Below are 23,512 nucleotides of genomic sequence, written 5' to 3' on the forward strand. Positions count from 1 at the left end.
GAGCCAGTGGAAAGTCAATTTCAGGAGGAAATTGTCGAGATCACTTTAGCACCATAAGGATGAGGAGGAAGAGGATGATATCATCCTCTTCATCAGCCCAAACCCTTGCCTGGAGCTGGCTGGAGGGGCGTAGGGTCTGGAGGCCTGCTTGGGGCAGGGGCTTGGGACCAGCTGGGCCCTAAGGGCACTGAGGAGGGGGACTGGACTGGCGGGAAGAGGAGCAGGAATGGTGTGGAGGGCCAGCGCAGGGGAAGGGAGGGGCGAGGGGCGAGGAGGTGGGGACATGGGGAGGTGGGAACTGGGGCGGGGAGATGGGAGGTGAGGACGCTGGGGCAGGGACGTGAGAGGGGCCGGGGAGGAGGGGCAGGAGGTGGAGATGGGTAGGGGACTTGAGCAGATGGGGAGGTGGGGGCTCGGGGAGCGCGGAGGAAACAAGGAGGGGGCGCCTGGAGGGCGGGACAGGGAGCACGGAGGAAACGGGGAGCTGGGGGCGGCGGGCGGAGCGGCGGAGCGCGGGCCCCGCCCCTGAGGGCCGCTGGAAAAGTTTGGGCTCTGGCTTGCGCGCGCAGAGGCTGAGCCAGCCGGTCCCGGGGACACGCGACGGGGCCGCGGCGCCAGCGCGGTGGCAGGAGGAGCCCTAGCGACAGCCCAGGCCGGACCGACTCCCCCAGCCCCCAGCCCCAAGACTCTCCTGTGCCCCGGTCCCCGCCGCATGTGAGCGGAGGAGGAAGGGTCGCCAGGATGCGGGTGGCCCAAGTGCCCTTCCCAGAGGAAGGTGAGTCGGCGGGCAGGGGTTCCGAGTCCCGGGCGCCCAGCCTCGGTGGGTGGGGTGGGGGTCCCCCACCGCGCCCAGCCTCGNTCGGGGAGCGCGGAGGAAACAAGGAGGGGGCGCCTGGAGGGCGGGACAGGGAGCACGGAGGAAACGGGGAGCTGGGGGCGGCGGGCGGAGCGGCGGAGCGCGGGCCCCGCCCCTGAGGGCCGCTGGAAAAGTTTGGGCTCTGGCTTGCGCGCGCAGAGGCTGAGCCAGCCGGTCCCGGGGACACGCGACGGGGCCGCGGCGCCAGCGCGGTGGCAGGAGGAGCCCTAGCGACAGCCCAGGCCGGACCGACTCCCCCAGCCCCCAGCCCCAAGACTCTCCTGTGCCCCGGTCCCCGCCGCATGTGAGCGGAGGAGGAAGGGTCGCCAGGATGCGGGTGGCCCAAGTGCCCTTCCCAGAGGAAGGTGAGTCGGCGGGCAGGGGTTCCGAGTCCCGGGCGCCCAGCCTCGGTGGGTGGGGTGGGGGCCCCCCGGGAGGGCCCACTGTTATCACTAAATTCCAGCCTATCCCTGGCATGACAGTGACTTGGCCCACCAGACCCCATGTCCACATCAGCCCCTCCTCCAGGCCATCCATTCCGGTGATGAGCCACAGCGGGGGAGAGGGAATGGTTCCCTTTTCCATTCTGGTGACGGGCCATTGTGGAGCCAGAGCCGGGGGACAGGGGGTGGTTCCTTTCTAACTGCAGTGGCAAGGTCCAGGCTGAGCTGCACCTTCATTACCTGAATGAAAGGGAAGTGGCTCTTTCTGGAGAAGTCCCCTCTGTCCCTTTCCTGGAACAACTGAAAAGTTAGGCAGCCTCCCGGGATGAGGACCTGGGGGCTCTGGGAGNTCATTACCTGAATGAAAGGGAAGTGGCTCTTTCTGGAGAAGTCCCCTCTGTCCCTTTCCTGGAACAACTGAAAAGTTAGGCAGCCTCCCGGGATGAGGACCTGGGGGCTCTGGGAGTGTGTGGTTGTGGTCATTCTCCTGGGAAAACCGTTCTTTTAAATGAAATTCACCACAAAATTCCATTGTTTTCTTCTGTTTCTTGAAGTAGGCAATCAGGACTGTCAGAATCAGGGCTGCAGGACAAGGTCCCTACTTTTGCACTCGGGAGGTTCCCATGCTGCATTTACAGCTGAGATAAAGCCTGGAGAGGGGCCGGGGCCGTCCTTCTGTGGCCCAGTGCTAGCTTTGCCGCTTCTAACCACCCCGGCTTCTAACGGTCTGTGTGTCTCTCTTTCTCTCTCTTCTGCTGCTGGCCACTCCCGGTGACATATTTCTTTGTGGGTTTTTATATTTAGATGTAAGAGAGGAACTTCGTGTTGGGGGTTTAAAGGGAACACATTTCATTAGGAAATAAAGCAAGGTGAACGGCACGAACACGGGACTCTTTTGGACGATTATTTTAAAAGTGGAGGGTCCACTCTGGACACGTTATCCACCCCAAGCTGGAGCTCTGAGGACTTCCAGGATGAGGCATCTTTTCTAAAGTCTGGAGGTCAGAGGTTACAGACACTCCCTGTGGACACTCACATCTTCCTCATTCATCTTTGCAACCTTCTCTTCTTTAGTGGCATTCTTGCTGGTGTGGTTAAGAAAAACAGTTCCTAGAAGTACCAGGGTGGGATTAGGTCCTGCGGGTGTGTGATGGACACGGATGGCCGTGCCCGTGGCTGGGCGTGGAGGTGTGGTGTGCTGTTCTCGAGGCGTCATCAAGTGTCTGGCTCTGTGGGAGTTCTCAGGGAACTGATGCAGAGCTCGATTCAGAATGACTAATTCTGTGGCCATAGGAGGACCACACATTGGGTTTTCTCAGTCAGCAACCTTCACATCCTGCCGGTCTGGTTGCTCCATCACCTGACACCGAGACTGCACATTGGCCCTTAGGAGCCCCCAGCGAAGATGTGACTGGAATGGCTTCTCGACCAGCTCCACCTCCGAAAATGCTGCTTTTCTCTTTATGTTTCTGCATTTTGTAAAGTGCATGGCTCTCCTAATTTTCTACCATGCGTGGAGAGTAGAAACTCGCATCTCCTGAAGAAGGAGCCTCACATGTTGGCCTAACAATGTTCTCAAAATGCAGGGACTGGTTTTCCTCCCTTCTCCAGACATCACGGCACTGATTTGACTCTGTGGTGTCTTTTCCCTCCTTCTAAAGACATCGGTACCTACAGTGTACACGTGTGTTCTGTGATGGGGAAAGGAGAATCTGAGCATGCCATCACCTTGAAAATTTGGGGGTTGCCCCACTGTGAAGCCCCCTTGTCTTCTGCAGGACCCGGTGCTGTGAGCGGGGTGCAGCCTCTGCGCTGTGCTTTCCGGGGCCTTTCTGTTCCCTCACACATGGCTTCCTCATTCCTGTCTTATCAGTTTGGAGCCACTCTCATGATTCCTTCACACCCACTTTCTGTTGAATTAATTACTTGCCTGAGGAGACGTTCCATGAGCTTTCGTAGGTAACAGGATGTGCTCGGTGGACTCCATCCAGTGCCGAGACACCTGTGTTCCGGTGACCGTCGTGACGGCCCCGGGCACGGTCAGCCTCTGTTCTGGGTCGTTTTCCTCCTGTTTCTGCGGCACTGCAGCCGGGTCTGTGGGAGGCCTGGTGGCAGGCCAGCCAGGTGAGCCTGGGACAAGACTGCCCCGTGGAGAGCACGGCCCCCGGGGGCAGCTCTGAGCTGGAGCAAGACCTGAGCCAGTCGGCATGGCTCTTGGGCCGTGCAGACACTGCTCCATGTCCCCGGGGTCAGGTTTTCACACATGTTAGCATTCCAGCATTTGGCGAGCCTGCTGGTGACACTCTTGTCACCCGCTGTGTAGGTGAAGACCATGGGGGGAGGGGGACACCCCAGAAGAGCTGAGCCCCTGCTGTGGTTTCACGGGAGTCATGACCCAGACATCCAGCCCAGCACTGCGTCTGCCGAGCTGAGCCGTTGAGGACGGCGACCCCCACAGCCCAACTTCGGCTTTCCTCTGCATATACTCAAAAGGCAGATGCTGTCACGGGGACAGACGGGGTGCCTGCAAGGGGCATTGTTGGCTGTATGGGCTGCGTCACCGTTGCTCCGGTATTGGGTGGGAGGGACCCCACAGTTATGACTTCTTGGGCCAGATGTCTCTTCTTTGCATAGGTCCTTAGCTGCCTGGAGTTGCTCATTCCCACACACCTTCATTCATCCCATGGCCATCTGGGCAGGAGTCCAGTCCTGTGCCCTTACTAAGAACAAGCAGAGAAGAGAGAGTCTGAAGAGTCTGGGTGAAGAGCAGAGGGTAAGGCCTTTTGTATCAAGATCAGTTGACTTGCAATGGGCAAGCCCCGGCACCCAGGCGAGGGAGTCAGAGGCAGACCCTGGGGCCTGTGCTGGGCTCCTGCGGCTCACCCCATGTATGTGGGCTGGCGGGAGTGCGCCCGATCTGTGCTAAACACCGAACCATAGCTGCCCGAGAGAGTCACCTGTGGCAGAGCCGCCAGGTAGTGGGAAGCCTGCTCACGCTGGTGACCTCGCCAGGGGCTCCAGGCCCGGGCAGAGTGCAGGCGTGCAGGGCCGTGGGCGCAAGCTGCTTCCTGGGAGCTACCTCTGAAAGCCCCACGAGGTCACTCAGAAATCTGGGGCAAGGGGAAATACTCATTAGCAAAGGCATTTCCTGGGCCATCGAAATGGCCAGCCTGTTCTTTCTTTCCTAAATTCTTGTAAACGACAACAACGACATATTGCTTTCCAAGAAACTTTGCTGGTTGGCAAATGCTTGGCCCTTTAGTTCGGTTTGGAGGATGAATTAGTTGATTTCCCTGGGAAACTGTGCCTTTGACAAACAGCACCCTGCATCTGGCCCGGAGAAATCCCTCACTGTCCTTTTGTGCTTTTCTTGTTCGCTGTGACAGAGAGGGAGAGGGAGAGGGAGAGAGACCCCAGACTTTGTGGAAATATTTCCCTTTAATTTTTTTCTTTTCCTTCTTTTTATAGTTTGTTTATTTTTCAAGTTGATATGTGTAGAGAAAGCAAGTCACTAGTATAGAGAGCACATCTGGAACCCATCGGCCGCCCGGGCCACCCCTCCCCGAGGACTGTCCTCCTTGGAACGGAGGGACAGCAGCCCCGCTGGTGTGACGTGGTCTAACCTTGTAGAAGGTGCCTCTCCCGAGTGCCCGTCCCACGCAGCAGCTTCTGGGACAGGCCCCACGCTCCGAGATGTATAGACTACCTTTGTCAGCATTGGCCTCTATTTCTAAGTTGTTCAGAGGAAATTAAGCAGTGATCAGACTCTTACAACAAAATGTCAGACAGCAGTCCCTGCCAGCCCCAGATGCTTAACTTCTAAAATAAAACAAAATGTGGGCATTTATCATGTGTAAATCTTGCCCCATGGAGACTTTTCCAGCCAGCTGAATGCTGTTAGTCTCTGCAGGGACCCTCTGCATCAAAGCCCCTCCTAGACGCCAACATGCCGTGCAGAAATCCGAGGCAGCCCAGGTTTGCATAGGCACACACTCACAAGGACGCCCCCACCCAGGCCTGACAGCGCTTGTTAGGACAATGACATGTAGAAACCCCCCTGTGTCCACAGACAAGAGTGGCTGGTGCACCCGTCCCCGGGAGGCAGCAGGAATTGCCAGCATCCAAAGGCACCCCCAATTGTGGGGCCTTGTTTACGGGAAGGTCAGAAACAGGCTACAGCCCTCAAGGGGGTGAGAAGCCAGTCAGTGGTCCCTTTGGGGGTCGGTGGTGGCTGGGAGGGGGGGACAGGCTGGCCTCCCGGGAGCTGCTGGTCGCAGTGCCCAGCCCTCCTCAGGGTGGATGTGCCCGGAGGTCTGATGCCCCTCCTGGTCCGGAGCAGGGCTGGCCAGCTCTGAGCTGGGGGGTGGGGGGAGGGGCAGAGTGTTCTTCCCGCAAATTCAGGTCCTGCCGTGCCCCTGAGAGGTGGGGGTGGAACTCCTCTGTGATGCTTTTCACCACAAATAACAGCACTCAGATGCATCCAAAATCAATCTGGCCTTTGGCCCAGCACGTAACTCTTGGGATGGAGTCTACGTTCTGATGCTGGTAATCCAAAGAAAATAAGCTTTTAGATTCTAAAGAGAGCCAGATGTCTTCCAGTTACGAAAAATGCAGTGAGTAGCATTTAGCAAGAGATGTTCTGAAAAAAGTGCTCTTTGAATGATGAATATTTAATCAAGGGAAATGATAAACCAAACCTTAGTGAGCAAACACATTCACCCTCAAAACGCGTGGTTTGGGCGGCTCTCTGGCACATCGCCCTGTTTTCTTTGTGGTGGTTTTACTGCTGGGCATTGCCTTCACTGTTCGCTTGTGTTCCTGCTCTGCTCGTTCTTTCGAAACCCTGCGTGTGCAGGGAGGAAAGTCCTTCACCTCTCTGTGCCTGCTCTTTACGTCCAAGAGGTCCAGGTCCAGCAGGCTTATGGGCACACGCGTCCCTGTCCATGCTCACGGCCCCAGTGCGGGGGTGGGGCGTGTGCAGAGGGAGGGATGCACATGGCTGGGAGTTATCCTGGGGAAACAAGCACAGTGGACAAGCCGCAGTTATACTGTGGTTTCCAAACCTTTCAGTTGTGGCTGCTGGAGCCCTTTCTTGCTGTCGTGGGTGTGAATTCACAAACAGTTCACAGTCTTCGCCCTTTCAGGTAACACGCATGTGTTTCTACGTTCAGACTGTGTGGGTGCTCACTCACTCTTGATTTTAAGTCATGCTTACCACGTGTGTGCCGTCGCTGCTGGGACGGAAGCCCCTGGGGGGCGAGCGGGACTGGTGGACACAGTGGCCACTGGCACGTGGCACCAGGCTGCCTGCTGTGGGGCGTGTGGAGGCCTCGGGAGGCTGCGTGGACCCACCACCGGCGGGGAAGTAGCCGTTCTTGGGGCGCTGCTCCCTCCGACTCTGGTGGGGCTGGCTGGGCTCCGGGCTGTGCCCACGGCCCAGGGGAGCAGAGTGAGGCCGTCGCAGCTCTGTTTGCGGCTCACAGATGAAGTCTGAGCAGACAAGCAGTGCTGAGGAGCAGAGCCTTCAGGGGGCACCCGTGAGTGGACGGGCACCGTGAGAGGTGTGGTGCCCCCGGTGCGGTGTGAGTGTCAGGCAGGCCTCTCCAGGCGGCGGGCTCAGAGATGGTCAGCCGCGGCATTATTTCCGCTCTTTAAACGACAGCCAGCGATTTATTGTAAAAAGTGGCGAGTGGGCTCAGAGACGTCTCCAGGGGCTGGGCTGACTCCAGAAAGTGTTGCAGAGCAGGGGAATTTGACTCAGGTCGTGAAGGACAGGCTGGGGTTAGAGAAAGGTGCAGGTGCGGCGGTGGGGGCCGGCAGAACAGCGGCCCACCAAGCTGACCCATGCGTCTCCAGGGGCATCTGCCGACCTGCACGCAGCACCAGGAGGCCCCCCAAGGCCAGGGCCCACAGGGCTTAACAGTCAGTGCATGCAGGCTCCAGCACACTGGGAGAAGTCTGGGCAACAAAGGAACAGAGCATCTCTCTCTGACTGCAGAGAACCTGAGCCCCCTGATGGAGGGGAGGGTCCAACAGCCCCCCAGGCCCTGACCAGCACCTGCGGGGCCGGGAAGCAGTGACCTGAAGGGTGCCGGGAGCGGGGGACCTTCGGACTTTCCTCTCCTCGTCGGAGAGCTGCCGCCCACGCTGTGCCCCGGGGTCCTTCCAGGACTGAGACCATCACCACACCCCAAAATGCAGACCCCATATCACTGGGGAGGTGTCCGTTTATCTCTGAACCCAACTTAGGGCCATGACTTAGATGTTGTAAAAGTAAAAAAAAGTCGTCACTGGGCACTCAGAGGGCTGTTTTAAGCTAACCTCATTTGATCGTATTTAAACAGATGCTTCTAATTTTAAATCAGTGGGTCCACTGAGAGTCTCATCCTGTTGTGATGTCACCGGAGGTGATGAACGCGGCCCCAGGTGAGGGTGGGAAGTATCGGGAGGGGAGGGGGGATAAAATCCGGGGCCATGGAGGGCCGGGCACTCGGCTTCGAGCCGTCACTGTCCCCCAGACCCCCAGGGGGAGTCGTTTCTTGCAGCTCGCGTGCCCAGCTTCAGCTTTGGGGGCTCAGGCAGTTTGATCTGAACTCTGAGTTTTCAGCCAAGTCCAGAGTCCAAGTGCTCGTCCCTGCCTTCCTGCCTTTCCTTCTGTCACCCCCGGTGCAGGTACAGGGTTGGGTTCCGTCGTCTGCCCCTCCACACGTGCCTGCCACCGTCGTGCCTCATGCGGCCCTTCCTTCCGTGGCTGTGTGGCCCTGTCTCCCGCCTCTCCCGTGGGCCGTCGGGACCCTACTCCGTCCCCAGCCCTGGTCCAGGGACGCTGTCGGGGAGCGTGTACTCCCAGCATGTGGCTCCAGGCTCAGCAGGGGGCTTCCCGGGGCGGGGGAGGGGGGTCATCCTGTTCCGTCCTGCCATGCTGTCCTGGGTGATCACGGGGAACCCTGGTTTGGGGGCTCCCGTGCGCTGGATGAGAATGCGCGGTTAGCACTCCTGGCGCCTTGGGACTCCCTGATGGACGTTTATTTGGGTCTGTGTGTCATTTTTACATGAGTCAACGACAGTGGCGCTCATGCACCGATCTCCCTCCTGGTGGCTGCAGACACCAAGTGGCTTCCGGTGGCCGCCTCAGCCCCCAGGGAGCTCTGGGGCCCTGCGTGACCAGCCGTCTGCATACTTGCGGAGTTTGGGTGCCTTCCTCCAACTTTGCTATGGCCACTGCCCCTAGGTAGTGTCGGGCCCCCTTTATGCCCTCTTTTATCTTTGCAGGCGCCCGCTCTGCACGCCCTGGCCGCCTCCGTTCTCTGGGGATGGACGTGCCCAGGGCGCCCTCTGGTGGGATCTGGAGCTGAGCCTCTGCGCGCCTGAGCGATGGCCACGGTCCTGACGCCGCGCCCCAGGCCCTCCCCCGGGAACCAGACGCTGTACGAGCACTACAGCTACGTGGGCAAGCTGGAGGGCAGGCTGAAGGAGGCCCCCGAGGGCAGCGCGCTCACCACCGTGCTGTTCCTGGTCATCTGCGGCTTCATCGTGCTGGAGAACCTCATGGTTCTCATCGCCATCTGGAAGAACAATAAGTTCCACAACCGCATGTACTTCTTCATCGGGAACCTGGCTCTCTGCGACCTGCTGGCCGGCGTCGCCTACAAGGTCAACATTCTGATGTCGGGCAAGAGGACGCTGAGCCTGTCTCCGACGGTCTGGTTCCTGCGGGAAGGCAGTATGTTCGTGGCCCTCGGGGCGTCCACCTGTAGCTTGCTGGCCATTGCGATCGAGCGCCACCTAACTATGATCAAGATGAGGCCGTACGACGCCAACAAGAAGCACCGTGTCTTCCTTCTGATCGGGATGTGCTGGCTGATCGCCTTCTCGCTGGGCGCCTTGCCCATCCTGGGCTGGAACTGCCTGCACAACCTGCCCGACTGCTCCACCATCCTGCCCCTCTATTCCAAGAAGTACATCGCCTTCTGCATCAGCATCTTCACGGCCGTCCTGGCCACCATCGTGGTCCTGTACGCTCGTATCTACTTCCTGGTGAAGTCCAGCAGCCGCAGGGTGGCCAGCCCCCACACCTCGGAGCGCGCCATGGCCCTGCTGCGGACTGTGGTCATCGTGGTGGGCGTGTTCATCGCCTGCTGGTCCCCGCTTTTCATTCTTTTCCTGGTCGACGTGGCCTGCAGGGTGAAGGAGTGCGCCGTCCTGTTCAAGGCCCAGTGGTTCATCGTGCTGGCCGTGCTGAACTCGGCCATGAACCCCGTCATCTACACGCTGGCCAGCAAGGAGATGCGGCGGGCCTTCTTCCGGCTGGTCTGCACCTGCCTGGTCCGGGGCTGGGGCACCCGCTCCTCGCCCGCCCAGCCTGCTCTCGATCCCAGCAGAAGCAAGTCCAGCGGCAGCAACAACAGCAGCCCCTCGCCAAAGAGCAAGGAGGACCCTCCCCAGATAGCCGCCTCGCCCTGCGTAACCGACAGGAACAAAACCCTGCAGAATGGGGTCCTCTGCAAGTGAGAGCAGCCGCCTCCAGGAACGGAGATCCTTACACGTCCACGGGACGAGGGGCGCTCTGCTCGCAGCCACCTCTGTATTTATCGCATGCCTCATGCCCGGGACTTCAGAGCTGGGGCTCGGGAAACCTATTTGCCAATAGCCTGCGTAGTGTGGACGTCACTTAAGGGGGGGACCCGAGGACTCGCCAGCTGATTCCACGGTGGACGGTGTGCCTTGTCCGTTTCAGCTCCAGAGTCTTCCGAACGTCCCCAGCTGCTGACGTGATCTGCTTCCCCTGAGTCCCAGCGGCCACTCTCCATGGTGCCTGCCGAGGGAAGGTCGTGGGCCACACAACGTCCGGTGTGCCTCCCGGAACGTCACGGTGATGTGGGGCAACTTTACACTACATTGTGCACAGAGTGGATGCTGGTGCATTCGTCACTTCTGCATTACGGAGCACTTGTGTTTCAGACGGCTGCCATCAGTACATGGCACAGTGTCCTGACTGAACCACCAGGTGCAAGGATGTGGCTGGCAACCAGGTGGACATGCCAGTCCCAGTCTCCTCAACTGACATGAAGTCTTGTGTTCAGCAGGCTGAATTGCCTGAATTCCCAGGAAGGGCTGCTCCCAGGCGGGTCTCAGGTGTGTGGGTCTGACCCAGATGGCATCTGAAGGACCCTGGGAGAATGGGAGAGCTCAGTCCTGTGTCCCTGTGGAGTCTTAAACACATTCAAAGCCCCATTAACCAAGTTACATGATTGCTTGGGGTTCCTACAGATCCCAGAAAAGCCAGGAAGAGAACCCACATGAGAAACAGAGGACGGACACCCTGGCCAGAAGCCGGAGGCCACGGGCTGTTTAATGCGATGGAATGTTTGTCCTGAATTAGAGGTTGACTTGATCCTGTGTGGGGTCTATTCACTTTGATCAGAGAAACACCAAGTCAGTGGCCCCGTGTTGTCCCCGTGGAGAAGCCGGGGTGGTGAGCAGCCCCCGCCCGCCCAAAAACTGACCCTGACGGTACCTTGTCGGGAGCGCGTCTGTGATCCGGTGGTTTGTGCATTCTTCGAGGAAATGTAATGATGCTGTAATCCCCCTTTTCAGTATGGGTTGACCCTGTGTCCCCGTCCGTAGGGAGTTATTTAGAAGGCATTTCTGTGCATGCCTTCCCCAAGGATTCCACCTGCAGGACAAACGGACGAGGAGAACGTGCACATGTCTGTAGAGATCTCATGAACACGTTTGGTTCTTGGTAGAAACAAAACAGAGCAACCGTCAGGAGAGCTCCTACTTGGGCAAGCCCACATCAGAGCCCCTGAAGTTTTCTGGTTCGCTGGGTGTTTCTGCTGAGTCAAGACTCAAGAGACGTGTCAGTATGTTAGTTCTCTCAAGAAGTGGGCTCCTGCGTGCTCTCTGATGCACGTTCCCCAGATAGAGGAACGTTCCTGTGGGTCCTGGGTGGTCTCCATGTGTTGACCAAAGACTTTCCTCATTTTTGTTATTGATGACGAAAGTCCCATTTGTCAGGAGACGCTCAGCAGTGGCATTTTTGTTGGCTTCTTTACGTCACTGAAAAGGAGATTATTATCGACCGTGAAAGCATGTCCAGAAAAGTAAAGCACAGAGAAAACAAGGCAGTGTTTCGGAGCCAGAATGTTGGGCAGCGCGTGTTCACGTAGGGAGTGAAGGACTGCCGGACTCGGTGTCCTGGCTCTGAGGGGTGTTTGGGGGCCCTGGGTCTCTGGTGCTAATATTAGTGATACTTGCTCCATAACCCAAACTTCCCATTTCGAGAACGCAAAAACTTTCAAGCAGTCTGAGTGCAAAATATGCCGAAAGAGTAATTGTGTGTGTTTGGTAGATGAGGGGAACAATCAGCCTTAACACCAGTGTGTGTGGCGTCCCTGGCAGCTGGCTGGGGCCTGGAGGGGTTTCAGAGCCACAGAGAATTCGTGCGTTAGATCTCACTCGGTCAGTAACCTTTACCGTGTCCGTGTGTGTTAACAAAATAAAAACAAAAGCCTGCTTATAAGCCTGTTGCTGGGGGTTGGCCTGGGGCTTGTTTGCACCAGGGCCCCCTCTGGTGACGCGCAGGGTGGCGGCTGGCCTCCCACTGGCCCGTGTTCCCCCAGGACGGAAGCCACTCTTGGAAGCTTGTGACCGTCCCCCGTGTGTCCCCCGGGCATGACTAGTGTCCAGGGAAGTTTCGGTGTGCCAGGTTTTGGTAGGCCGGGGCGTTTGGAGGTGGGTGAACCCTTCGACAAGGAGAAAATGATGCGTCCTGGCCGTAAGAGACGGGCTGTTTTGTTCAGCTCTATTTGCAACAGGAGGGAGGAGGTCAGAACCGGCCCGCTGCCCAGTGTCCTCGTTGACAGAGGGCGACTTCTAGCCTGTGTGCGTGAGCGCATGTGTGTGCGTGCACGTCTGTGTGGGTGCGTGTGCATGTGCATACGTGCATGTGTGTGTGCACATGTCCGCCCTGCCTTAGGCCCACATTTGGCACAACTAGTCTTGGGTTGATGTTCATGGAGAAATCTCGTGGCACAGACGAGGGCCACAGCCTGCAGCCGCCACCCTTGACTCTGCCCGACGTGACCAGGCGGATGTGATCGCAAAGCCCGCCAGGACTGCCGCGGCCAGGCCGCCACTTTGATCCTGCGCCCTGGGAGGAGGGCGAGGCTTGGCAGGCGATGGTGGTGTAACAAGTCTGGGATACCATAGTACCTGCCCTCCGAGGAAAGGTTCCAAAGTCCCTCCTCTCCCTCGTGAGGCAACGCAAGACCCAGCACCCACGCGAGAGACTTTTCACACAATCCTTTATTGCTCACAGAGTTACACTGACAGTCGTTTAAACAGTGAGGCAGAGAGAGCGGCTGTTTCCCTGCACCCTGACCCGAGGTTATTCCACGCTGGTAAAGAGCCTTTCACAGACATGTTAACGAGGTGCATTTTATAGAAAACGTTTAATTGAATTACCAAGTCCATGCTTTGAAATCCACGAGGACAAAACCTCAACACCCAAATGTTTTTAGTATCTAAGTCAAAATATCAAAGGTTTGCTACATAGTCAGAAATGCACACACCACTATCCCGAAAATGAAGGCACGTTTTCTGATAACCAGTGAGAAGGAAAAGTGCGGCGTGGCCCAAATGGGGGTGACCCCGGGGGCCGCCACCTGGGCCCTCTGCTCTGCAGCTGCCGGCGTGCAGGGCTCTGACCTGTAGCCACGTCACTTCCCGAAGGAGTGAGGCGGGTGCGCTGAGGGCGAGGAAGCAAGCACGGGAGCCGCTCCCCTCCCCGCCTCGCCTGTGTTCCCCACATTGCCAGGCGCTCCCAGCTTTCACAGAACAGAGCTTCGGAAGCTCCAGATTGGTTTGGTAATTCCACTCCCCAGAATCGAAATGCTGTCCCAGCATCAGAGCAGAAAGTGGTGACTTGGCAACATACCCAGAGACCTTCACGGCAATCCTTGTTTGTTCCACAAAAGTTAACGGAAAACAAAACACAAAATTCTCAAATAATATTTATCAATATATATAATTTGCCATCCGAATGCTTTGTAAAAAGTAATAAATATCTCATTATTACACATGAAATTTACATGGAGTTCTCTCCTAATCCTTGGATTTTAACATCAAATGTTTAATTCTTGTTTAATTCTGAATGCAAAGAAACATTCACATACTTAATTTTTTACAATATTTATTCTGGAACAAGTTTTATTCAAGAGGCAAATGAACAGAGAACATTCCACTTGCAACCGACACATAATCGTCACAGAGAAAGGGAATTCCGTGTTTGAAGATGGATATGCCCATTTATTTCTGCTGTATTGATTGCTGCTTGCTTCAGTTGGATAGAAAATTTGGTAGTGGGAGAAATGTCCCAGATGTGTGTGAGCTCATTAGCTGTGACACTAGACCACGCGTGTGCTCCCTGTGCATCAATTTCTACCGACAGCATCGCAAGGTGAGCTGCACCGGCATCTGGCACTTTCTTCCATGAGAACAGTCCGCCCAGCCCTCCAGGAGGAGCCCAAGGGAGTCCTTTATTCACGGCATTGGAGAGGCAGGAGGAGGCCCGAGGAGGGCACCCCAGCCCCCAGTGTCCCTGCTTACACCAGCCATTCTATGTGAGCGGGTCCTGCCCCCTCCAGAGGTCCACCCCACCTGCCTCCTACCTGTCTTCCAGCTTGCAAAGCCTTCAGACTCCCCACACCCACCGTGGAGCCCTGGCCTCCACTGTCTTGCTGAACATGACCGCATCAGTCATCAGGGTTGTCACACTCTCACGCCCATGCGTGCTTATTTCCTATGGGGGGCCCGGCACCGTGGCCACTACATAGGAACCGATGCACAGACGAGGCCGAGAGAAGGCTGGCTGGGAATGCCTACAAGCTGGGCAGCACACACAGCTGTGCCTAGGCAGACAGCTCAGCCCCAGCGCGCCTCGTGGAGACAGCCTTGCCACTCCTGCCCCTTCTTATCCTTCCTCTCTGCCTCTGAGAGAGGCTGCATGCTGCCAGGTGAAAGCAGGAAACCCTTCTCCTTACCTCCATCCTCCTCCACTGTCTCCCTCCTGGCCCCTGCTGGCTTCCCTTCCCTCCTGTCCCTCTGTCACTTCCACAGTGCCCCCCGCCCCATGGCCTTCCTGTCTGTTCCTGCTCCCTTTGCACATGGGTCCCGCGTCCTACAGCATCCAGGACCCTCCTCCATGTGTCTGCAGATGCCAAAGTCTTCACATCTGTTTCACTTTCTGCTTGTCCTTGTGGGTTCAAATACCAAACTGCAGGGAGGAGCCTTGAGGTGCACACCGCACGGCCAGCCTGCACGCACACACACAGGTGTGCGTGTGTCCTGATCAGTGCAGGTGTGTGCGTGCGCCACGGACATGCCAAGTCCTGGTAGAACACTGCAGTTCTTCTGGCTGCTGTAAACTGTGCCGGTTTTAGAACTGTGATTTTGTTGCTTGCAAACTTATAAATATGTATAAACCCCATTATAAATAAATTGTGGCTGGCAGATGGCATTTTATCTGCCAGCAGCGACTGCACAGAGTTCTAAATGCTTATTAATCCTCCACTTTTAAAACTCAGGGCATGGACTCTGGGATCTGTGACATGAGGTGGTGTGAAAACAAAGTCGTAAATTCGAGGAGGAAAGCCCTCAATCAGGGAGGGTTAAGGGCTGGCAGCTCACACTTAATGTGGTTCTTGAAGTCCACACTCCCCACCAGCATCGCTCAGTTTACTAGAAATGCAAATTCTTGGTCCCCGTGCAGACCTCCTGGGGTGGCGTTAGGGGGCGTCTTGGTGTCGGTCCACTCCATCTGCTTAGCCGGGAGGCCTGTCGCCCTGCCTGCGATCCCCACCCTGGGAGCGCGCTCAGGTGTGCACGGGGCATGCTTTCCACCTATGATGGGCCAGTGGCTAAATGCCGCTGGGTGAGCACGGATGCGTGTCCAGCCCCGTCTCCTGCTGTCCCTCGGCACCATTAATCTTCCCCATCACCGTGACCCACCCGATCACGCCCCCTCGTCAGCTTCCTCCCCTTCCCCACCCCTGGGGCATCACCCAGAGAAAGTACATACAGTCAGACCCTCTGGGGGTCTGCTTCCTAAGCGCTGCAAACAGAAACACTTCCTTGTCTGTGTAAGGCTCCCGTCTTTATGCCTTTTGCAAGAAGAAGGAGCATAAATGCAAACCCAAGGAGGAGGGAAGAACTATGTGCCATTTTCCACCAAGGACTGAGCTTTATACCCGAACTGTAAAGGACCCTAATAAGTCCTGCGCTCTAAGATTCAGCCACTGTCATCACATTCCAGCAAGTCACCTGGCCCCAGCTCCCCCAGTGAAAAGGGGGTTCTGCAGCTGCATGATCCTAGAACACGCCCTTGCTTATTATCCTCTGGGGGGCCCTGGCATGTCCAGGTTTGCAACACCTTTCTGTGAAGTGGTTTTCCCAATTCATCTCTCTCAGGACCAGCTCTTTAAGTTTCACTACAGAGCCAGATATTATTCTAAAACTCAGGACCGAGATTTGTCTGCGACATACAGTGACCTAAGTGCAGTATTTCCACAGTCCCCATCCCCTTTCCTATCAGGCTGTCACCACCCACAGAAAGGCTTGGATGGACTGCAGTTGTGGGAACACAGCAAGGAGCCCATCACACCTGCGCATGACGCGTCCCAGGAAGCAACTGTCCTTCCTGTTTCCGTATATTCACCAGCACCTCCCCATCTATCTTGCAGCGGCAGGGGGTGCAGGGGGCCGGCCACCGCTCCGAGACTGGGGGAGGCCGCCCGCGCTGCCCGGGGAGGCCTGTGATCTCGTGGGAATTGCCTTCACCTGGGGACCAACTCAGGGAAAGAAGGACCAGGACATCCGTCCTAACGTGTCTCTTATGGGGAGGAGCCACGAGGACATCTGGCGCTGCCTGAAAGAAGCGCTCCATCTCAGGATCCCCGGACGGGCCGAGCCGGGAGACCCGCCAGCAGAGTCCGAGCACAGGCCCTGCTGGGGGCCACGCCAACTGCTACTCTGCCCGAGCCTCCCCCTCCTAAGCCAGGCCTTCCCCTCTGCACAAGGCTGGTCACTTTCTGTCTTCCCTGGAAATGACCCGTGGCACCTTCCTCCCTGCGAGACCCTCAGAACACCATACGCCTGCACCTGGGCTTCTGTCCACCCATCCACCCCAAACCTACGACGGCGTTCAACAATGAAACACGGGTCACGGCAATGCGGCCGCTGGGTCCCTTCGCCTCTCGAGTATAAAAACCCCGGGAGTGGCGGTGTCTGCACAGTCGAGATGGGGAGATGTTTGAATGTGTTGGCCACCAGACAGTCCACGGGGCGGTTCAGGGCCTCGAGCATCAAAGCTCGCTGAAACCACGGGTGAGCAGCCCCACGGGGACCTGCAGACTCTAGTGGGACAAGAACGTCATTTGAAAGTCCTGCTCATTCACACACGGTGGTGTGGGTGGGGGTCTCCGGGGCCACGCCCAGTGGGGACTTGCCATGCAGCCCAGCACGCCCAGAGGCCTGGGCGGAGAGGCTGGGCCGCCAGAGAGGCAGCAGGCCCGGTGCCACCGTGGGCTCCGGGGGGCCGGGCACAGTGAGCAGCGAATGTACCGGGGGATTTGGGGGTCCGGGAACACACAGCCCTGCCCTGGCAGGTCTGGGTCTGGGTGAGGGGGGACCCAGGCTGGGCAGGGAGTGGCCGTCTTTGCCTGGGAATCCTGAGCTCCAGGCGCAGCAGAGCCCAGAGACGTGGAGGGAGCACAGCTCTGCTGCCTCCCCACGGCGAGGCTTAAAGTAGGGTGGGGCGCCCACCGTGCCTCAGTTTCTCCCCCTGTGAGTGAGGCTCCCCATAATGCCCATCCCACGGCCTTGATGGGGAGCTAAGGTGACCTGTGGAGCCCCAGCATGCTTCACACAGGGGAGGGACGAAGGTGAGAGAACCGCAGGCCTCTGCTGGGTCCGCAGGCTGCCCCGGCGGTGACAGGGGAGAAGTTTCCCCCTGGCCCTGTCGTGTTGTAAGCGACCCTGGAATCTGAACTTAAAAATACATATTTTGAATTAATATCGAAACAAAATTTGATCTCCCCCCAATATTTCGAATTTTCTAAATTGATTCTCATGCAAAAAACCACGATGTATATTGCTTATCACCATTGAGATAAACCCTGACTTCACAACAGAGAGCTGCAGACCCTGCAGGTGACCATTTCTCACATCCCAGGAGGGGAAAGAAAGCAGGTCAACTGTCCAGGGGCTCAGGGTCCTCAACCAGCCTTTCCTACTTTGCCTTTCAACATTAGCATTTGGGGGCGTGCCCTTAACATTACCCAGTGCGGCATCGCCGGCTGTCCACAGAAAAGTCATTTTATCCATTTTTTATATGTGTGGACACTCGCACACAGGGATGAACCTCTTATGCAGGGCTGCGGGGCTGCGGGGCTGCGGGCCCCCCAAATTGGCTGCTGCCCCAGCCCCATTCAACTCCCACTGCTTTTGGGTGTAGAACGGGGTATCCATACTGTGACTGAAACCAGAGTCACTCCAGGAAGAGGCGGGAGGTCCTACATTAGTTCTAATTCATGGCAGAACATTCTAGAGGATCGAAGCCACTGTCTTCTTGGATTCACTGGACCCTCAAAGGACAAAAACTCCTAAGAAGACTCCACACAAACCTTCAGACCGGCCCAACCCATCCTCACCCACGAACTCCACCCCATTTTCCTCCTGGACACATACCCACACCCTGAAAACAGAAATGGGTCTCATTCAGCATTAGAACTTCACAGCATCATTCCTCTTCAGAATTTTTAAAATCCACTCTTAGCTCCTCATTTATGAAGCATCAAATTTACTCCTGCCCTACTGTCAATGTGCTGAAAGTCCCGCTGCCCTACTCCAGGGCCACCGCGGGCTGTGGGATGACACTGGACGGGAGCCTCGGCTGTGGCACCCATGAGAGGGTCCAAACAGCAGGTTAATCCTTCTAGCTTTTAAGACTGCATGAGTTAAATCACAAGGTAACCTCAACCCAGGTGTTTTTTAAAAGTTGGAAACATTGCCCGCTGGCCCCAAATGATCCAGTAAGAAATCATGGGCCCTTTCCAGGGAGCAACTGGGAAATCTGTTGCAGAGACAGCCAGCCACTTTACCCACTCCAACACTTGAGAAGCAAAACCTCAAACCGATTTTCCGAACTCCCGGGTCCGCAGCCTGAGGCAAACGTGGAGCAGGAGCAATGGCCATGCAAATGTCTCCAAGACTGAGCACGCGTGTCGGCGTCTGCCTTCAATGCAGGGGGTGCACATGCATTTTTCTCTACTGGATGTAAGCGAGTGGGTGCAATTTCCTAGCAGCGACCCCAGCAGCCTGCGATCAGCGTATTGGCTAGAAGGACACAGAAACCAAGACTTGGACCCCACCAGCCCTCCACACATACTGGTTTGTCATCATACAGAGGAGAACAAGGGAAGCATGTGCCAGTCAAGATCCTGTCACTGAGGCTCATTTTGTGTCACGTCCGTCAAACAGACAACGGGACAACAGCAGTCAAGGCGGACAGCATTCCTGTGCTGGACACCCCCCGAAACAGCTGGGACGTCACCTGCTCCTTAGTGCGGCTACACAAGCTGTCTGGTGCCCCGAGCACACAGGTGTGAAGCCAACAGCCGGGGGAGGCGGCATCACGGAAGAAGGGGCACCGGTGGCTGGGAGTGGCGGCCACCAGGACCAGCAGGTCACGGAGTGTTACGTGCAGAGCTAAACTGCTCTGGGGAGCATCCTGCCTTCTTCCGCTACAACTCCTCGTCGATTCCCAGCCCTCCTGCTTGCTTCTCTTCCCCATGTGGTGCTTATCAGGTAAAACCACAGGTAACAGCTTCCTAGTGGAATTTCTCAGTAGAATGGGTCAGATGAATTAAATTTTTGCCCGGACAACTACAGTCAAACTTTTTTTTTCATTAAAAACATACAGCACAGAACATTAGTCTTACATCTTTCTTAGTCTTAAAAAATATAAATATAGAGGGATAATTTGTACAGGATGTATACGTATGTACACCTTTAATATGCACATGAGAAAATCAGAACAAGTTTATGAAACTTGCCCTTGATGGACACCTTCCTCCTGGGACATTTGGATGAGGTTCTGAGCCCATGGGCAGTGGCCCGAGTTTCCGGAGCCCCCATACCCATCTTCCGGGAAGAACCGGGACGCCTGACCACTGGTGCAGGGTCAGGACAGGGCAGCCGGCCGGTCACAGGGTCTTCTCCACCGGCTGCTGCAGGCAGAGCTCGCTTCCGGCGGAGACGATGGGCACGCTGTTCTCCAGGTGGTGGTTGATGAGGTGGCTGATGCTGTCAAAGACCCTGTCTTTCGTCCGGATCTGGGAGGGACACAGAGGGCAGGAAAGCATGACACACAGGCAGACGAGAGAGAACGCACATGCTCAGAGCCAGCCAGACCATGGGAACCTGAGTGGCGCCTTCCCAGGGCCCCCACACTCTCAGAGACATGTCTGCAAAGTCCCCTGTCAATGTCACCAGCCGGTCAGTTCAGCCGGTCATCTGTCACCCACCTTCAGCAACCACCCTGGGCACCCCCCCCCCGCTGCCAGCCTCTTCTCCCCTGCTCCCCTCCTGTCCTTGAAGTATCTGTCCGCCTGCCCTGCACTCCCAGCAGCAGGGAATCCACGCTGCTCTTCCGTCTCTGCCTCCGGAGCGTGAGCCTGTCCGGGGTGCAGACACTGCTGGCCGCGTGGCTCTGGAGCCTTGTAGAGCCTGCCCACCAGCTTCTCGTGAACAAGTGAACACCTGGGGTGGGGTGGGGATGTGGGGGGAGGTCCACACTTCCCTCCATTCACTGGGCCTATGCCCTGGTCCCTGAGCTGCTACACTCCCAGTGTAGACCACACTTGGAAAGGCAGATGAGGCCCGGCCCAGAGCAGTCTCCCAGTCTGTTCTGGACACGATCCCCCTGCACCTAGGGTGACATGGGCAGGCCCTTTCTTAGAGGTGAGGGGCACTAGGAGCTCAGCTTGAGACTACTCTTGGGGTGTTGCCTTGCCTTGGACTTCTTTTTCCCACTTCTTAGCAATTAATACTCATTTAAGTTCTGGGGCAACAGGGGTGAATGAGGATTGATGACAGGGAGGTGTTTGGGACAGTAATGTCAACCTGGGCTCGCACCCAAACCACCTGACTGTGCTCAGTAAGCCCCAGGCCAACTCCACCAGGAGCTCGGGATGGGGCTCGGCCACCAGAGCATTTCACAAAAACCCCGTGACTCCAACATGTCGCCCAAGCTGAGAGCCCACTGGTCGGCGTCTTCGGAGTCCGTAGGCTGGCTGCCGTAAACACACACATGCAAACAAAGGCACACAGAAAAGGTGAATGATATAAATTTACTGCCTAAAGAAGTAGGCCAGTTTACTCCATTCCCATAAATATTTGCTGAAACTCCGGTCTGGCTCCTGCCCAGAGAACTTGCAGCCCACAAAGCTATCTCTAGGGACCCCCCTACTCCGTGGTTCAGAAAAGAAGAAAGATCTGAAACCAATAATCTAAGCTTTTACCTTCGGAAACTAGAGAAAGGATAAAAAATTAGAGTAGAAACCAATGGCATTGGAAACAGAAATCAATAGAGAAATCGATGATCTCAAAGCTGGTCCTTCAAAAAGGTAAATAAAAATTAATAAGCCTCCAGCCAGGCTAAGACAAAATGAGAGAGGACACAAAAAAAGAAGGGTCATCACTATGGATCTTGTGGACATTAAAAGGATAATAAAGGAATACTAGAAACAGCTCTAGGCCCACAAATTTGATAACTCAGGTAAAAATGGACCCATTTCTTGCAAGACGCGGGTCCTTCAAAAAGGTAAATAAAAATTAATAAGCCTCCAGCCAGGCTAAGACAAAATGAGAGAGGACACAAATTCCTAATATCAGAAATGAAAGAAGGGTCATCACTATGGATCTTGTGGACATTAAAAGGATAATAAAGGAATACTAGAAACAGCTCTAGACCCACAAATTTGATAACTCAGGTAAAAATGGACCCATTTCTTGCAAGACGCGACCTCCTAAAACGCTTACAAGAAGAAATAGATGGTCTGAATAAGACTATGTCTATTTAAAAAACTGAATCAATCATTAATAATCTGCCAAGACAGAAAGCACCAGGCCTAGATGGACTCATTGGTGAATTCCACTGCACACTTAAAGAAGAAATTGTACCAAGTCCCTACAATCTCACTCAGAAGACAGAAGCAGAAGGAATACTACACTTAACTCACTCAATGAAGCCAGTTTTACTCTAATATCAAAAGCAGACAACGACACAGGCGAAGAGAACTACAGACCAACATCTCTTATGAACACAGATGCAAAAATCCTCAATAAAACATTAGCAAATTGAATCCAACAATGTATAGAAAGAATTACACACCATGACCGAGTGGGGTGTGTCCTGCATATGTAAGGCTGCTTCCATATTCGGAAATCAATTAACATACTCCTTCACATCATTAGGCCTAACGACAAAAAATTGCATGATCATATCAATAGATACAGAAAAGGCATTTAACCAAATTCAACCAATTCCTGATAAAAACTCTCAGTAAACCAGGAATACAGGGAGAACTTCCTCCAGTTGATAAAGACATCTATAAAAATCCTACCACTAACATCCTCCTTCATGATGAGAAACTTGAACAAGGCCAGGATGTCTGGTCTCACACTCTTTTTCAACACCACAGTGGAAGTCCTAGTTATGCAATAAGATAAAAAAAGGAAATAAAAGGCAAAGATAGCATTTTCAACAAATGGTGCTAGAACAACTGGATGTCCACATGCANTGGGTGTCCCAAAAAAAAAAAAAAAAAAAAAAAAAAGCCTAGACCAGACCTTACACCCTTCACTAAAACGAACTCAAAATGGATCACAGAACTAAATGTAAAATGAGAAACTATAGAACTCCAACAAGATAACACCGGGGGAAAGCCTAGATGACTGTGGGTTTGGTGATGACTTTTTAGATATGACATCAAAGGCCTGATTCATGAATGAAAGAAATACTAAGATAAACTTTATTAAATATATATGGTACAACAAAAGAAAAACCAGACAAATTGGGTGTCATGAAAATTGTAAAGTTTTGTGCATTGAAAGAACTATCAACAGAGTACAAAGGCAACCCACAGAATGGAGGGATAAATTTATAAATTGTGCATCTCGTCTGATAAGGGATTAATATCCAGAATATATAAAGTTCTCCTAAAATTCAACAATAAAAAAACAAACAACCTGATTCAAAAATGGGCAAAGAACTCGAACTGACATTTCTTCAAAGAAGACCTACATAGGATCCGTCAGCACATGAAAAGATGTTCGATGTCACTCATCACCAGGGACATGCAGATCGAAACTACACTAGCATCTCATTAGGATGGCTGCTGTCCAAAAACCAGAAAACAGCAAGTGTTGTCAAGGATGAGGAGAAATTGGAACCCTCGTGTACTGTCAGTGAGAATGTAAAATGGTGCAGTCACTGTAAACTGATGGTTTCTCAAAAAACGTTTGTTAATGGATTATCATGTGACTCAACAATTCCACTTCTAGGAGGCTACCTGAAAAGCTGAAAGCAGAGTCTCAGATATCTGTACATTTTGTTAATAGCCATGTTTTCCACAATAGTTAAAATGTGGCAGCAACACACGCATCCAATGACTGATGAACGGGGAAGCAAAATGTGGTCCATCCGCACGATGGAACCATACGCAGACTTGAAAAGGAAGGAGATCTGATACCTGAGGGCACTATGCTGAGTGAAATGGGCCAGGCACAAAAGGACAAATGCTGTGTGATGCCACTCACATGAGGTCCTTAGAGGAGTCAAATTTATAGAGACGGAAAGTAGAACAGTGGATGCCTGGTGCTGGGGGTGGAGGGGACAGGGAGTTATTTAATGGGGACAGAGTTTCAGTTTTGCAAGATGAGGAATGTTCTGGAGACGGCTGATGGGGACAGTTGTATCACTACACGCACACGCTCCATACCAGTGGACTCTACACTCAGCACTGGTTTCAGTGGTAAATTCTATGTTGTATGTATTTTACCCCAATAAAAAAATTTGAAAAGAAGAAAGAAAAAAAACTGACAAAGGATGTGAGTAGACATTTCTCCAAAGAAGATGCATAAAAAGCCA

General features: G+C 54.7%; 2 protein-coding genes across 9 annotated transcripts in view; one reads left to right on the plus strand and one right to left on the minus strand.

Moving 5' to 3' along the window:
- Window positions 1–444: 444 nt before the first annotated feature.
- Window positions 445–17,752, plus strand: S1PR3 (sphingosine-1-phosphate receptor 3). Of its 8 annotated transcripts, XM_034646941.1 has the most exons (6): window positions 912–1,221; window positions 3,173–3,423; window positions 3,934–4,072; window positions 6,370–6,443; window positions 7,644–7,725; window positions 8,572–17,752. In XM_034646941.1, exon 6 carries the CDS (start codon window positions 8,674–8,676, stop codon window positions 9,808–9,810), a length of 1,137 nt encoding a protein of 378 aa, XP_034502832.1. In that variant the 5' UTR covers window positions 912–1,221; window positions 3,173–3,423; window positions 3,934–4,072; window positions 6,370–6,443; window positions 7,644–7,725; window positions 8,572–8,673; the 3' UTR covers window positions 9,811–17,752. The 8 variants fall into 8 exon arrangements, 7 of the variants coding, with proteins under 7 accessions (XP_034502836.1, XP_034502832.1, XP_034502831.1 ...); XM_034646940.1 differs by lacking the exon at window positions 6,370–6,443; XM_034646943.1 differs by lacking the exons at window positions 3,173–3,423; window positions 6,370–6,443.
- Window positions 17,753–19,076: 1,324 nt separating this feature from the next.
- SHC3 (SHC adaptor protein 3) overlaps window positions 19,077–23,512 on the minus strand; it is a 100,679-nt gene continuing 96,243 nt past the window's right edge. Inside the window, exon 12 of the mRNA XM_034646939.1 lies at window positions 19,077–19,694. Within this exon, the coding sequence (XP_034502830.1) occupies window positions 19,566–19,694 (129 nt within the window). The 3' untranslated portion in view covers window positions 19,077–19,565. The remainder of the gene's footprint in view (window positions 19,695–23,512) is intronic.

This window comes from Ailuropoda melanoleuca, chromosome 17 (genome assembly GCF_002007445.2).
Source record: "Ailuropoda melanoleuca isolate Jingjing chromosome 17, ASM200744v2, whole genome shotgun sequence".
Lineage (NCBI taxonomy): Eukaryota > Metazoa > Chordata > Mammalia > Carnivora > Ursidae > Ailuropoda > Ailuropoda melanoleuca.